Genomic DNA, 18,051 nt, shown 5'->3' with positions numbered 1-18,051 from the left:
GTCATATTTATAAGATCAACTACACTTGAATTGTCATTACAGTGTGACAAAAAAGTTGATGTATATTTTACATGTGTGGTGAATTGTGACCTGTGCATATTCCTGACAGATTTTGATAAATGTCTGGAGACGGAAAGGTATCGTTCCAACTGTGGAGAGACTGAGAATCACTTCCTCTGCTCTCTGTGTTCCTCAGGTCTTCCACTCGGGTCACACACGGACTGCCGGGAAGTCAAAAAGGGCGATTAAATATAGAAGGCACGGAGAGCGAGGTTAAGTGGACTGAGGCAACATCGCTCCATGAGTGGGAGTCTTCAGCTCCTTCCTTTCATTACATTTTCCCCTCTCTCTCTCTCTCTCAATCCGTTATCAAAACAGTGTCTGCTGCAACCAAGATCAAGAGACGTGAGTCAGCGGCGAGCTTGTCAAACAAGAGGATATTCTGTGCAAACAATGGGCCGTGAAATCAAACTGGGGCTCTCTTAAACTTTAGCACATGTGTGTTTGTGTGTTTGTGTGTTTTACCGATGACTAAAACAAGAGAGGTGTTTATGGGAAAGTTGCTCAAGAACCCAGCCTTAAATAAAACACATTATCTCTCTCTTCAGCGCAACCTTTACGACATCCAGTGATAGCCAGATCTGCCCATTACCTGACTGAAATGGACTCTCTCCTCGACTAATGTTCTCGGATTAGTGTGATTGTGTGTGTGTGTGTGTGCGAATGTGTGTGTGCACATAGGTGATATCAACAACACATCCAGGGAACAAAACGGGGGTTGCTGCTGGAAACCATATCGATCCGAGCAGGTTGATCAGGGCCTTTGTGAACAGCAGTACAGGACAGCCGGGAGGTATAGCGTCTCATTGATCGCAGGGCTTACACTAGACACTGAGAGATGCTGAGTCATGTTCTTCTCCGTGCATATGCATTCAAAACACGCCGTCCGACGGGATGCATGAAAGCAAAAGCGAGGGCTTTGATGCACGTGTTTCTACACTCGACTCTTCAGAAGAACACACACACATGCGCCGGCGTCACACAGATGCTGAGGTGCAGCGAGGAGTAAAAGAGGAAGAACCCTTTACGAGATGTTTCCCTTACTCTACACTAACTTACAGTATATGCCACACCAGGACCGTCCCATCTGAATACTGCATAAATGAGTGCTTCCTGTAATTCCCTCAAAAAAGACAATTTGACACTGATTATATATATATATATATATATATATATATATATATATATATATATATATATATATATATATATATATATATATATATATATATATATATAAAGAACATATAAAAGTCATATTTCATTCCAAACTCAAAAGGAAATCAAATATTAAGCATAAAAAGCCTGTTTTTAGGACAACTGAGCATTTCTGCATTGTGACATCAACTTAATGAACATTAAACACATTTTCTCCTAAAGAAATTACAAAAAAAAAATAAGTTAATTACTGCAATGCCAAATTGTCAAATGACACACACACACACACACGCACACGCACACGCACGCACACACACACACACACACACACACACACACACACACACACACACACACACACACACACACACACACACACATATACATTTAATCATTAATAAAGACATGAAGTTACAGATAATTTATATATCATGTCGTTATAGTCGCCTTTTTGTACTCTTAATTAATTAAATTTTTCAAATTAATTGTAATATTAAAAATATTTATTAGTGGGAATTTTTGGGTTGTAATATGCTTAAATGTCATGCAAATAATGCCAAAACAAACAAATATATACACACTACTGCTTAGTTTGGGGTTGGGAAGATTATTAAATGTTTTTGAAAAAAGTATTTTCTGCTCAGCAAGTTGATTAAAAATGTTAAATATTATTACAATTTAAAATAGCGGTTTTCTATAGTAATATATTTTAAAATGTAATTTATTCCTGTGTTGAAATGCTGAATTTTCTGCATCATCAAATCATTACAGTCTTCAGTGTCACATCAGCACTGATTTGAAAGAAAAAAACACAGACACCTTTTGTAACATAACAGATCTCTTTACTGTCACTTTTGGACAAATTAATGCATCTGTGATGAATAAAACTACTAATTTCTACTAATACTAAATTAAAATCTTACATTAAACTTTTGAACAATAGTGTACATAAATACGACATACACATATACACAAAAACGAGTCTTGTGTGATTTGAGTGCTCAACCAACCCAGTATTGGTATTACTATAATCTTGGATGGTGGAATGTATTCATGTTTTTGCATGAGAACGAGTTTTAAAGCATGCGAAACGACTCAAAACAAGCGTGACAAACCGTCATAGCACTGCAGCACTGCTCTGATTGTGTATCGCCATTGCTTTGCGCCCCTTGACTGCAGTTTTAACAGCCAATGTGTCACAACGGCATCATAAAAATTACAGCAGGACTAAATTGTGAATGAAGTGAGCTGCCTGAGCTCCTCACAACACAAGAATGTTAATGGCTGTTTGTGGAAAGAGCAGTGTTTTAAAGGCTACTTACTTCACTTCATTATACTGAAGTGGCGGAAGGAGTCAGTCATTCGTTTGTCAGGTCGCTTTGACACTTGAGCAAGAGCCAAGGGAATTTCAACCTCTATCTAGACTACAGACCATGTTAATATTATGCACGGTGGTTTTCATAGGTGGGTTACTTGAGATTTTGTGGCATCCCACAAATTCAGTGGTCTTTAATCCAGACTCAAACTAATGATCTGAATCCTCCGAATCTAAATATTATACTTCATCTCATTGCATTTTTTCTCAGTGCAAAAGTGAACATCATTTTTTGTCATCGTAACGCACACGAGCCGGGAAGGTAATCGAGACGAGGATAAATCCGTAAGTGGACTAGTGATTTACAGCACCTCTGAGAGTCCCTAAATCTCCTTTTCCACAAAAACACACGGCGTGATTCACAGGAAATACTGTATGACTGAGAAATCCTTCCACTTGATGTCTTGGAAAACTGTGGATCGCTTTCCTTAATGAGTTGTGCGTGAGTCACATCTGAACAGCATTATTATTATCGTTAACTAAAACTAATACCATTAATAAATTAATAAAATGAACTGAAATAAACTAATATATATATATATATATATATATTTTTTTTTTTACAATTTATTTCAGCTAGTTGCAAAGCAACAAATGTCAATTTCATTTTAACTAAAACTAAATAAACTACAAAGACTAAAACTTGACAAAAATGCAACAAAAACACTTAAACTTTGAAATAAAAATATAAAGAAATAAAGTCAAATTTAAAAAGCTTATATATATTTCAGCTAGTTGACAATCTTGTTTTTTTATTTATTTATTTTAAATGTTTAAGTACTAAATAAAAAAAAAAAACTACTAAACACTGATACAAATGACTAAAACTAAAAACAGATAATATAAAAATATTGACTAAAAACTATAATACTAGATAAATGATACTAAAACAAAACTGTATCTGACTCTAACTTATTTTCATAATACAATGCACAAGATTATATACTCAGTTTTCACTTTATATTCAACTATCAACAAGGTGGATTATCAGTTAAAACTAAAATTATTTATCAAATACAATAAAAAAAAAACCTTTAAAAAATTAAAATCAATTAAGATTTTGGTTGTGCAAAGAAGCACGGGACGCACTTTATATTAAGTGGCCGTAACCACGTGTACAATGTACTTATTGTGTTCATATTGTATTGCAAAACACTTGTTGAGGTGGGATCCGGTTAAGTTTGGTGGTATGGGTAGGTTTATAGTGGGTTAAGGTGCGAGGGATGGGTCAACGGTGTAATTACACTAAATGTAATTACAGAAATTAATTACAGATGTAATTTCATGCAGGTATTTAAAAAAATGTAAAAACATGCATGAATACAATAAGTGCATTGCACCAAATTATTAATTTAATTGACACAGAAGTTTAATATAAAGTGGGACAGAAACACGTACATGCACGATGATTCATTTCAAGCATCTAAACAAACCCCAACATGCTTTTAAGCTCCAGCGAAAACATTTCAGTAAAGTGCATCCAATCTAGTCTTGTGCATAGATGAATATCAGCAACGATGAAAAGAATACTGCGTATGTCCCACCTGCTGGCCGTGACACGAGCGGAGCAGCCCCGCGGTGGCACGTCTCTGCCTCATGATGCCAGTGTCACTCACAGATCAGTCTGGAGCTGCTGGAGCGCCTGCTGTAGACGGTGTGTGTGTGTGTGTGTGTGTGTGCACGCTTGCGCCGCTGCTGTCAGATACTGTAGGTGCTCCTCACACCACAGGAAGCATTTAGATTGAAAATAGCCTGTTGCTAAGTGTCAGCCGGGCATAGAGCATTACCTCAGGGCCCACACAATAAACAGTTGTTTGGGCTAAATTGGTCACCAAAAATACCTTCCACTCCTTCACAGTTTTTTTTCCCGGTGACACAGAGACACTTGATAGTTTCTCTGAAGAGACGTTCAAGCTGACGGTGAGTTTGCAGTGCCAAAGTAACCGTCATTTAGTTTCAAAGAGAGTTAGAGATTTCCAGCAGTGACTACTGATGATGAACGGGATGAGATAAAACTGAGAAAACTTTGTGTTTATGCAAATGAGCAGTGACTGCTACCAATGGGAGGCAACCTTTCAGAAACCTGCACTGATCATATCTCACCCCAATATAAAACAATAACCATGCAACCATTTTTTTTTATATATTATTATTATTATAGTATTTATGCATTGTATTTATACCATTTTAGATTTTAAATTACAATTTTGTGTTTTAAATTGATATAATATACAGTAAAATATTATTTAAAAAAATATTATAAAATATAGTTTATATACTATTTCTAGTAGTGCAGTCAAACGATTAATTGTGATTAAATTAAAAAAAATTGTTTACATAATATATATGTGTGTACTGTGTATATTTATTATGCCTATACATATAAACACATACATGCATGTATATATTTAAGAGTTTTTTGTGTTTTTATTTTAAATATATTTATATACAATATAAATTATATGAATAATAATATCAAAAAATAAATATACACAGTTCACACATGTATCATGTAAACAAAAATGTGATTAATCTCGAATAACGTTCACTAATTCCAAGCTAAATATAATTTCTTATTTCTTTTCACCCCAAATTATTAATATTTAAATTTAATACATATACCTTTTTTCTATTTCCGAATATTACACAAAATAAAATTAATAAAATATAACTATAATGCACAAAATAATAAAATGTATTATTGAAAGTTTTTTCAATTTTTTACTCTCTTTAATTAATGCTTTAATTAACTCTCTTATAATTAATTAAGCAGACCATTGCAGTAATTATTTACTATACAGTGATAGGGATCTAATAAGAAAAGTCAACTTTGCTAATTCTCTATTTTTTTATTGCATTTAAATTCAAAACAGATAAGAATTTTCGGGTTAAAATGCACCATATATTATAATATATAATACATATTTTATTTGCGGCTAAATGTAACGTAAAAGTTATTTTGTTAGAAAAGTTTATGTAAAAGAGCAGTGACGTGGCTGTTGCTAATGAGAGTGATGGTAATCGAACACAAACACCAACATAACAGCCTCATGGGAGACGCAGTGCACCCTGGGAAGGGTGCGAGGAAGAGACGAGTCTCCTGAGGTGCACACACTCGCTCTCCATCAGGTCAAGGGTCACAGGTTCAGCCGACAGCCGTGTTTGCACTGCTGCACACCGTTATCAGCCTGGGGATCCTGGAGATGGCTGCTTTCCACAGATCAATGAGAGGAAAGCAGGCAGAAATCATGCACACGATTGGCTGCGCTTTGGAAGCTGGTGGATGAACGAGAAGTGCTAATCAGTCTTTCATGCAGCAAACAGAGAAAACCAAGTCCCCTAATTGACTAATGATAAAACAACTGGTTAATTAGAAAAGAGAACGAGCTTTGTTAGCTCTCTAACACACACACAAATAATGTCTGTGCATGATGTGTGTCTGAATATGGCTGTGAAGCAGAAAGAGCAGCATCGATCCTCAGCGGGAGGATATCCTTCTGATAAGAAGGCTTAGACACTGAACACACACACACACACACACTTCCCACTATTCATTTGCCTGAAATGCAGACACTTCTAATAATGCAAGCTTGTTCACTGCACAACAAAATGTGCACATATTGCATTAAACGCTATAGATATGAAGAAACTCTCTGCTTCGACAGTCAGTTTTCATTTTAAGGTATATATATACAGAATATATATATATATATATATAAATCTGATTGTATTGTCATTTTCAGAAGTTATTTGTGAATAATATAATCTAAATTCATCTTATATTTTATTATTTTATTAACATTAGTAGATATCTTTATACAGTTTTGTAGTTTTCTCTCTTTAACTTGAATCTTGTTGAGTATTTCAGTTAAAGGTAGTAAAAGTCAAATGCATGCTTTTAGGAGCCTTCTGTACATAAACACAAGAATATAACAGAATATAGAGTAAACTATTTTATTAACAATGAATTAATTCCAATCTATATGCGTTCACAAACATTTCTGGTATACAAAAAAATCATACATAAAGTTCAAATATAATGTTATTTTTGATTGACCACAGTTTTTTTTTGTATTATCAAGAAACTATTATAGTTGCTATTAATATTTTGAATGAGTTTGAATTTTTATATTTTCCACCTTGATTATGATTTTAGTTGTGTTTTTGTCAAACAGGACTGAACACTGCGTTTGCATAAGCAGTGGCATAAATAAACACAAATACACACACACACACAAGATGCTCACTAAGAACTGTGATTCCACACACACACAGCGTTCTTTCCTCCTGTGCATTGTTTGCACTATCAGCTCACGGCCTCACGCTTCTCTCAAGGCCCAGTGCATTATGGGAGGCGCCCTCACTGGCCCGGCACGCTCTGACAGCTCTATTGTGAGGCTCTCTGACTGACAGCTGATTTCTAAGGTCATGTTCAGCCGTGTATTACACTTTAACGTATGTCTCTGTCAGTGCCACAATAATATTAACTGATCTCCAGCGGTCTAGTTTCACCTCAGCGGCTTTACACACAAATCCCCTCGTGCAAACGGCTGTTAGCGCTACGGATGCAAGCGCCGTCTTTCTGCCGTGCCACGATGCCACAGCACAGAGCGACCCAACGGAAAGAAAAGGACTCGAGAGCTTCCTCTCTGTCGCAGGCAAAGGCAGAAATAGGTGGAGGTTAGACTTCTGGGAATGAATGAAGAACCAAGGGACAAACGCACAGGCACCGAGAACAGAAACACGTCATTATAGACGTCACCGCTACTCCCTGCTCTCACACACACTCGACTAACACACATACTTTCACACGCACACACACACACACTATTGGGAAATTATCCATTATGTATATTATAAAATTGATAACATTTTATAATAAGATCCCATTAGTTGACATTGCATTAACTAGGATTACCTAACAATAACAATACATTAGTTAGTTCATTCATTTTATATTCAAGATGCTTTTTTAAAGATCATTATTTTGTGTATTTGGTTTAACAGAACATTTAATTTTCACTTTTCAAAATAAAACACATTATTTTTCGAATACTCTACATTATTGTAGGTCCTCTATGCCCCGTCTTTCTCAAATCCGTAGTTTTCTACAAAGTCCCTCCTTCTGACAAGCGCAGTCTGCTCTGATTGGCCAACTGACCCAGTGCATTGTGATTGGCCGATCACCGCAAGCACTCGTTGGAAATGTAAAGCCCCTTTCCATAATCGCGAGCAGATTGTCGTAGCAAAGTCAGAAGTACCTCCTCTCCTAGGTTTAGGAAATGTCCGTCCATAAAATGCGTTGCTGTTCTATTAAAGGTAATCTTAAAGATTCCTAAATGCATCTACTTTCAGAAGACCAAATAAAGTGCTGTTGCTCTCGTCTAGATCCACACACATCTCCTTGACATGACTGTTCAACACTAACTGTGTTACTGAATCCACGCGGCATTATGCAAATATTTCCACACAGTGATGTAGACATGTGGGGGCGTGTCTAAATTAGGTGTTTTAGGGGGCGTGGCAGTCTTAACTTTGATAAAGAATATCTCTTTGGATTTAAGACTTTAGTCTTTGCTACTTTACAGATCTTCTTCATGCACCAAGAGCTTGTAACACTCCAAAGAGAAAGGAAAAATTTAAATCGCATCATATGACTTCTTTAAATAATGCTAACAGAATCAACTTTTCATTTTAAGAATACTTTAAGGTTTAAAATAACATTGCGTCCCCCCAAATCCAATTCCTCTTTTCTTCTTGGAAGTTCTTTTCTTTTTATTTATATATTATTATTATTATTTTTAACTTATTATTAGCGAATAGTAACATTATTACATAAAACAGCCACTAAAGTAGGTAAAGTTAACAACAACATTCACAAGATACAAAATACTTAATTCTTAATACTTTAAAATAGCCAGACCTTTTATCCTGGCAGCTGTTGACCAACATCATTACATTTATGCATTTAGCGGACGCTTTTATCCAAAGCGACTTACAGTGCATTCAGGCTATCATCATCCTCCAGGAAGTGACATCATTTTGGTGGAAAAACACTTTTTAGCATGAAAGAATGTTTCTGATGCACGTCCTTAAGTTTCACAAGCACATTCATATTGTGAAGTTCAAAGGAGCAGCAGAGCAGGTCAAAGGTGATGATGTCACTAGGATGTTTGAAAGAGCTCATATCCCGGTTACAAGCACGGGGTCACACACAGGTCACCAACTCACAGACTTATTTACACTGTAGTCATAATGATTAATCAGAGATCTAGCAACAAAACCAACAACTCACAGGCCCCACTTCACCCCAAAATCAAAACAACGATTAGATATTGTATTTAGCATTGAGAACGATTCCGGACGATTAGGACTTGCTTGAGTGTGGCATTATTTTCTTGACAATTGAGCACAAATTAACCACACATTTTCATTAATGCAATGCTGAAAATCTCCTTGCATCTTAATTTTTTTTGTTTTTTTTTATAGTCAATGATTTTTGAAGTTGAATAAAAACAAAGAATACTGAAGCGTATATATATATATAACTAACTATATATAACTAAAATACAAAAGTTCAAGATTAATTCAATGCATTACTAACCTTTTCCTTGTAATTATTTGTGAAATATACTAGCAATATCGGAGACAAAATAATTCCACTACAAATTTTTTGTGCATTATTTTTAATTCTTCATTAGATTCTCGTTATTCTGTTTTTTAACTTTAATATACAATAATAATGATAATAATAATAATAATTATTATTATTATTAAACTTCAATAAGCATAACTAAAAAGCAACTTGAAAAATATTAAAAATATTTTTTAAATGATAGTAAGAGGCTTTCTGTGAATTTTGGAAGCAATATGTGCAGTTGTTTGTAAAATAATGTCACGAGGCACCTTGATGACTAAAATAAGCTATTTATTTTAAATTATTATTTTTTTTTACTTTAAGTAAAACTAAATTGTATATAGTTTTCTTCTGCAAATTGTGGGAGAATCATGCTTAATTGTTTAAAAAAATTATGTCTTAAGGCAAATAAAACTTTAATGACTAAAACTGGCCTCATTTTCGTTAAATAAAAATCCACTTTCTTTTTTCTTCTTTCGAGAATTTTGGGAGAAAACATGCTTAATTGTTTAGAAAATAATATAACATTACAAAAAAATCCTTAATTTAAAATCATGAAAAAAAATAATTTGCAAATTTTAGGAGGATTATGCATACAGTTTTGTTGTTGTTGTTTAAATCGTGTCAAGACAAGTAAAACGTAATGACTATAAAATAGCCTTCATTTTCCTTAAATAAAACACTTTTGGAAGAAATAGAATTAATTGTTTTGAAAATAATGTGTCAATGCAAAACCTTCAAAAATCTAAACCAGGCTTCATTTTCTTTTAGTAAATTTTTTTTTTTTTTTTTTTTTTAGGATGAACAATGATCCAGAAAGCTTCTTTCAGTTTCCCTCTCAGACATCCATCAGCTCTTTCTCAATCCTCCAGACACTGACCTGAGATCCTCGGGCGCCTCTTTTGTGGTCCCATTCTTGCTGTGGGAGCATCTGTGGACAGACAGACGGGATGTTAGAGTCACACACACACAGCGGCGCAGCACATATTCCATTCACCATTCACTATTCAGCATCTAGTGAGGCTACACGCTCTACCTCGCTCACTAAAAACACAGCACAGAGAGAGAGAGAGAGAGAGAGAGAGGAAGTATCAGCGCTCCAGGGATTCCTCTCTCTCTCTCTCTCCCTCCTCCCTCTCGCACACTTTCCATTTTGTTCAGTGACACACGCTCATAATTCAATTTCACAGTCAGGCTGCCTTTACTCGTCGCTCTTTGCCGCTTAACAGCTTCTCAAAGGCTGTAAACTTTACACACTCTAATTAACAGACAGTAGGAGGTTCCCGCAGGGTGGAAAACAGTCCTCGTTGGCTCGAGAGTCACACGTAAAAAATGTGTCGTGAAGCACCCTGTCCGAGAAACACCCGCGGACGAGGTGCCCTTTAAACCCCGCCGAAATAGCCCCAGGACACGAGCCTGGGAAACTGGGCTTTTAAAAATAAAATGCTGAATATTTTCCTTGGGTTTGAAGGGAGAGGAAGCCAAACAAATGGCATTCTGTCTGGGTTTATTGTATACAGCGGGACAGGACAGGCTGTAAATCAGGGCCACCCTCAGATCACCGCTGGGAAACAGGACTACAGGAGTATTTACAGCCTTCATAACTTTCAATATATTATATCAGGTTGAGGACAAAAACAACAGTTCACTTCTGATACATGTGTAATCTGCACTTTATTAAAAAAACAATAATAGATGTAGCTGTGATTGCTAGAAATACACATGTTTCAGGTTTCACGCATTGAACTATTCATCTAACAAAATGTACAAAATCTAAAAAACATTTATTTTAAATAACTATAAACATATATAATGTATTCAAAATGTATATATTATTAAATAATTGTATATATTTTATATTTATTATATTATTTATATGTAGCTATGGTTACTTTAATAACATAATATAATAATATATATTTAAATAAAATAAATGTAATATATATATATATATATATATATATATATATATATATATATATATATATATATATATATATATATATATATATATATATATATATATTACATTTACATTTATAGCACAAAATAAACAACATAATAGCTCCAGTAATGTACAACAACAACAAGAACAATATTTATTATCATTTATATTTAATGTTATTATAATAAATAATATCATAATGATATTAAATATACTATTATCAAATATATTCAACTTTATTTAGTGTATTTAACTTTACAGTAAATTAACAGTAAAAATAAGTTTATTTTATTTTAGATCTATTTATTGATATTTTTAATCAAATATGGAACAAAACAAAAGAGAATAAAATCAAAACATATTTCAGAGAACTAAATGATAATACTATAATGATATTATAATATATTATCATAAAGATATTGAGCAATACTGACATACTAAAATCTGTTTCGTATTTTTATATAACACAACCGCCAAAATAATAAACATAAAAATAAGTCATGTCATTATTCAAAAGTAGCTTTTTCACAAGCTGTACCAAAAACACACAATGCACTCACTGTATATAAGTAATTAGAAAAAAACTAAGAAACTATAAGACCATTAGTTTTTCATTGTACAGAGGAAGAGAACTGTAAAACTGTTCACCGTAGTCTTTTACTATTAAAATATATCATTTTTAAATGTGTAATGACATTTTCAGCAAAGGAAATGGAATATGTGACGTCTCTCTTCGCACATTTAAAGTGAACACGCTGGTACATGAATATGGCTGGTATCATGATATCTTTTCTGCTAGTTTTCTTTTTGTCCGTCACACAGCAGCGTGATGTTTTGACAGACTGGAAAGAGTCCTGTCCTTAACTCAGTGTCAATCAGAGGAATCTCGGCCGGGTTACATAATGTTACGTAAAGGCTCTCTGGCCGAGGGTCAAGCCGTGTCCTCAGCTGCAGCTTTAGGAAACCAATGACTGTCTTTCATGACTTTGCCATCATGCATTCATTCATTAGTTCAGTTGCTCGCAAGTCAAAAAGGCTTTTCTGACACTTACGAGGCTTTAAAACACAGCGCTGTTTCTAGAGATGATTCACAAACCATTTGTTCCTTTAGATTGGTTTGGCAATAAAACTACAAGGTTATACGTTAAAGCATTATATTAACTTTTATTTATTAACGTAGTTATGGTCATCTGGTCATCCAAGATGTAGATGAGTTTGTTTCTTCATCAGATTTGGAGAAATGTAGCATTGCATCACTTGCTCACCAATGGATGCTCTGCAGTGAATGGGTGCCGTCAGAATGAGAGTCCAAACAGCTGATAAAAACATCACAATAATCCACAGCACTCCAGTCCATCAGTTCACATCTTATGAAGGCAAAAGCTTTGTGTTTGTAAGAAACAAATCCATCATTAAGATGTTTTTAACTTCAAACTGTTGCTTCTGGCTAAAATATGAGTCCATAATCCATAATACTGCTTTCTTCAGTGGAAATGTCTGAATCAGGAGAGAAATCTGACCAGATCAATCACCGTTTCCAAGCCGAAACAGTCCAAACCAGCTCTAAACAAATGTGTGACTGGACTTTATTGTAAGAGACAACAGGAGATGGACTTTCTTTTCACTGGAAGAAGCGTTATAATGGATTATGGACTCGTATTTTAGCCAAAAGCAAAGGGTTGAACTTAAAAACACACAGTTTTAATCTTCAAAAGACCTTAACTGATGGACTACAGTGGTGTGAATTACTTTTGGATTATTGTGATGTTTTAATCAGCTGTCTGGACTCTCATTCTGACGGCACCCATTCACTGCAGAGCATCCATTGGTGAGTAAGTGATGCAATGCTACATTTCTCCAAATCTACATCTTGGGTGAGTCTTAGGGTGAGAACTTTTTCAGAAAATTAAAATTTTTGGATGAACTATTCCTTTAACACCCGTTTAACTGGTAAACTAGGAAAAGTTAAACAAACATTAGATCCACACCTATTGTTTCTCCTCAGTTATGACCGATATTATAAAAAACTAAAACAAGACAAACATCACTAAAGTTGAACAGGCGAGTCATTTCAGTTGAGGTCCAGCTGCAGGACAGGTGTATCTGCGCTCCGAACAAAACACCTTCAGCGGGCAATCGCTTCCTCTGGGACAAAACACATTTTCAGACGACTTCCCGAGAGAAACACTTCTTTGAAAAGTCAACGAGGCACAGGCAAAGCCTCAAGGTTTTTCTGGTCTGGGGTTTATTTCACTGAAACGGCAGTGTGGCATTTAGCTGCTATATTAATAACAGAGCCTGACGTAGATCCACCCTCATCTACCGCTGTTAAAATCATTAAACTATTCATAAAGCGCGGGAGAATGGACAGAGGAGAGATTTTCCAAGATATTTCAAAGGCTTGCCGCGGCCAGCGCCGTCACTCACTCGATCAAATCATCAGATATCTGAACTATTACTCCGCTTGCCCTTCATTTGAAATATTTGCAAACACAATGGATTTAACTGCGTCTTCACAAATATTTATCTTCCCCCGATACAAAAGCAACGCTCGCTAGAGAGGATTTCTCAAGGGACCGACACTAACGGACCGTGTTAATGAGATTTCTCTTTATTCAGACGTCATTGTAGCGAGGACAGACAATAATCTGCCATTAATAACCCGAGCTCTCTCTTTTCTAAGTGAAAGGGGTGAATGGAGGAGAACTAGTCGGGACAGAGTGGCGCAGCTCTCAGAGGACTAAGTGACAGATGAAGCAATCCTCATAATAAGGTGCATGATGCAGCAGCGCTTTAATATTGCATGAACGAGCTGACGCCAGCAGTCCCACCAGCAGCAAAGACGCGCTCTTTTCTCGCTCGCTTTCCCTCCATCTCTCCAGTTGTGTTCAGAACTACATACTACCCTTCCATTGATATTTCTGCTGTGCACTGTGTGTGAATGTTCTTTATGAATGGAGTGAGTACCTGCTATGGAGTACTGTATGGGACTTTATCTTTTTATTGCATAATAAAAAAATTGCATTTTATTTCATTGGATTAAAAACCATTAAGTAAAATAACTAAAAATCTAAACTATAATGATGACAATAATAATAATAATTATTCTTATTAATAAAAACAATACTATTTATAAATTTCTACTATCATAAATGTTACTGTTATTATTATGGATCTCTTTTTATTGCCATTTTTATTCTTTGAAAATATATGCATTAATACAGATACCCCCCCCCCCCCAAGAAATAAATACATAAAATAAAATTTTATATATATATATATATATATATATATATATATATATATATATATATATATATATATATATACACATACACACAGCATTATATATCAGTATTAGTATTAAATATAATTTATAGGACTTTAAAATACCTTTTTATTGACTTTTTTTTTTTTTTTTGAAGTTATTATCATTGCATTTTTTTTGTTTGTTTTTTTACAAAATTGGATTTTTTTAAAAAAGCCCCATAATTTATTCTATACATTAAGGAACACTAAAGTATCTTTTTATAGCCATTTTTCTTGGCTATACTTCTTTATCCATCTACAATGGATAAATGTAGGAGGAAAAACCTTACTGCAATATCTAATCATTTGTAATTATCCTTATTATTATTCTAAACGTATACATTTTAATATTAAGTATATTTTATTGGCAGTTTTTAAATTTGATATTTGATAAAAAATCTCCAGATCTAAGATAACCCAAAACAAACACAAAATAATTTCCGCTGAACATCCTGAAGTGTCAAATGCATATGACACCGTTTCACATACTCGTATTATAAAACAGCAGGCATTACACTAGTTCTCCATTCAGGAAGTTTTTGGAAATCTGTCAGGGACACATGACCTCCGTCAGCCGCAGCAGCCGAAAGCAGGACTTGAGACGCATCCCTCAGTCATTACACCGCTAATGCTCTTTTAATAATGTAGAGACAGTGGGAGAGCTGGAAATCACACAGGACCGATGCAGCCCAGTGCCAGATTACCGCACGCTTATTTCACAATGATTCATTCATATCCAGCGTCCCATGCGCTCACGGGTTACTCACACACACACAGTAACAGTAACCAGTGAAAAGTGGGTTCATCCCATAGGCGTAATGGTTTTTATACTGTACAAACTGTATATTCTATGGCCCTACACCAACCCTACACCTAACCCTAACCCTCACAGGAAACGTGCATTTTTACTTTCTCAAAAAAAAACCTCATTCTGTATGATTTATAAGTGTTTTGAAAAATGGGGACATGGGTTATGTTCTCATAAGTCACCCTCTCCTTGTAATGCCTGTGTCATACCCATGTCAGATTGTAAAGTGAAAAGTCTCGTCTTTGCAATGAAAAATGAATAATAGCCTCCAACCATTCCAGACTCTCAGCACTCGCTCCGCTTGTCAGCTCAGGCTGGACTCAGCACAAATGACGCTCACGCTTAAATAAGGCTGGGTTTTTAGTGAACTAGGCTTCTATTTTGTCACTTTGTGTCTCTCTCGTTTTATTGATTTTATTTCTGGCGTCCTGCAGGAGGCGCAGTGAATGCAATCCTAATGGCGCCGCAGACAGCAGCGATACTGAGAGGAGTTACTGTGAGGAAAACCCTGCTGAGCTGCCAAAACACTTCAGAAAGGACAACACAGAGAGGAAAGCGATACATTCATGCATCTGAATGTATTCCAACTCAAAATAATTAAACATTTGCATGCAGAATATTTTGAAAAGAGCTCAGTTTAGATTATGATAGTGTTATGATACTACTAATATGCATATCACAAACCGTTTACTGCCATAATCGGACACATTTTAGGGGTTAAAGCAGGATATTCAACAAGAAAATTTGCAAGGGATGTGCATTAGATTTTTTTTCTCAGAATCACATCATTTAAACATGCAATTCTGAGTTTTTTCACCGAATTGTGAGATATGAACTCACAAATGAGAGAAATAAAGTCAGCACTGCGGGATAAATGTTTTGAAATGCACTAAATGTTTCACTGCCATAACTGTACATATTGCAGGGAATAAAGCAGGATGTTCAACAAGAAAATATATAAGGACCCTGCATTAAGAAAGTCAATCTAGCCACCTGACAGATATTTATTTTAAAAATAAAAATTGCATTTCAACAAAAACAGTATATAGGTATACCATGCATTTAGTTAATGTTAGCTTTAATACTGATAATATGCATGTGACACATTTGTTAAAAATGAACATGAAACCCATTTTACTTCTATAATCTGACATATTTTAGAGAATAAAGCAGGATATTCTACAAGAAACGTGCATTAGAAAAAAAAAGTCAGACCATTTTTTGATTTGATGTTGACTTTCGTGAGATCATGTTCCATGAAGATATATTTCCTACCGTAAATATATCAAAACTTAATTTTTGATTAATAATCTGCATTGCTAAGAATTCATTTGGACGATTCAAAGGCGATTTTCTCAGTATTTAGATTTTTTTTTTTGCACCCTCAGATTACATATAGTCAAATAGTTGAAATATTGTCTGATCCTAATAATCCATTCATCAATGGAAAGCGTATTTATTCATCTTTCAGATTATGTATAAATCTCAGTTTTGAAAAATTGACACTTAAGTCTGGTTTTATGCTCCGGGGTCATATATATAAATGCATTTAGCAGATGCTTTTATCAAAAGTGTCTTATATTGCTCTGAAGGTATACAGTTTATCAGTTCAAATGATATGTAATGATTAATTTTCAAGCAATCTTTAGGATCTTAGCATGACATTGAGCAACACAGTGATAAATAACCCATCTTCTCACAACAATCGCTTTCTGCTCTGTTAAAAAAACAGGCTAAATATTTGTTTAAAGACAACAGCAAGTAACCAAAGCCCGTAAGAGTGATTTGGATGCGATGATGACTTTTCAGTGTCTGTTCTAGGTCACTGGGCCTGACTGGCGGTGGACATCCCTGTGCGCCTGTGAAAACATATCTCTGTCAGCGACCGGCCGCTCCACGGTTTCTGTCCACACAAATATCCCGGTCTAAAGACAAAAACAAGAGCTGGACAGGAAATGCTTGGCCTCCCCTGAGACCTCGACCTCTGACCCGACTCAGATCCAGTCCCAGAGGGTCGGCGTTGGGGTGTCGGGTAAAGCACCAAAAGACCCCAGAGAAGGGGTTTTAGGATTCCAGGAAAAGAAAGACAAAAGCATCGACCAGACAAACTTTCATTCTGCCACAATCAATCTATCTATCTATCTATGTACAGTATATATCTGTTTGCCAATGTCTTCGTTGCAGCACAAAAATCTCTTATATTGCATATTAAATATTGTTCATGTTGAACCTCTCACATCATTAACTCCACATGCTAATCATAGTGAGTTGGCCTGGCTAAAACACGTCACGCCAATAAATCACCTACTGTATTTGCTCTTTGACTCAGCTCAGCCACATCTCCAGCCAAACTTCTCGGTCACACTTGCGTCACTCCACAGGAAAGCCAGATTTACAGTTAGTATCAATATACATCAGGAACAAACCAACTGCCTGGCAAAAATGAAAGCCCTCTAGAGCTCAGTTCAAGTGCTGAGCGTGGACGCGCACAGTTAACCTGCATTGTAAAAGTCGACACATTTCAAGCCGTTTGCAGTTCGCATGCAGCTTTGCACAAAAGCCCCTGGCTACGGTGAACAACTTTTAATGACGCCAGGAGTCTGACTGCTGAAACGAATCCTTCAGTGCTACAAGAGCCGCTGTTTAAACCCGCTCTGTGCTCCAGTCAAAGCGGCCAGAGGAACAAATTGCTCCCCGGGATTCCATTTTCTGTTTTTTAGTTGAGTGGAGCCACAACAGCGGTAACACCATATCATTAC

General features: G+C 35.5%; 1 protein-coding gene across 6 annotated transcripts in view; it reads right to left on the bottom strand.

The window, feature by feature from the left end:
• Positions 1-18,051, bottom strand: part of LOC127956222 (cGMP-inhibited 3',5'-cyclic phosphodiesterase 3A-like) — a 97,503-nt gene that overhangs the window by 34,014 nt on the left and 45,438 nt on the right. For all 6 annotated transcript variants that reach the window (XR_008153516.1, XM_052554018.1, XM_052554014.1 and 3 more), the window contains exon 2: positions 10,111-10,161. Coding sequence is in view for 5 of the 6 variants with exons in the window: in XM_052554018.1 (XP_052409978.1) it covers positions 10,111-10,161 (51 nt within the window). In the remaining variant the exon portion in view is untranslated. The remainder of the gene's footprint in view (positions 1-10,110; positions 10,162-18,051) is intronic.

This window comes from Carassius gibelio, chromosome B4 (genome assembly GCF_023724105.1).
Source record: "Carassius gibelio isolate Cgi1373 ecotype wild population from Czech Republic chromosome B4, carGib1.2-hapl.c, whole genome shotgun sequence".
In the NCBI taxonomy this organism is placed as follows: domain Eukaryota; kingdom Metazoa; phylum Chordata; class Actinopteri; order Cypriniformes; family Cyprinidae; genus Carassius; species Carassius gibelio.
This window is presented reverse-complemented; position numbering and strand designations above follow the sequence as displayed.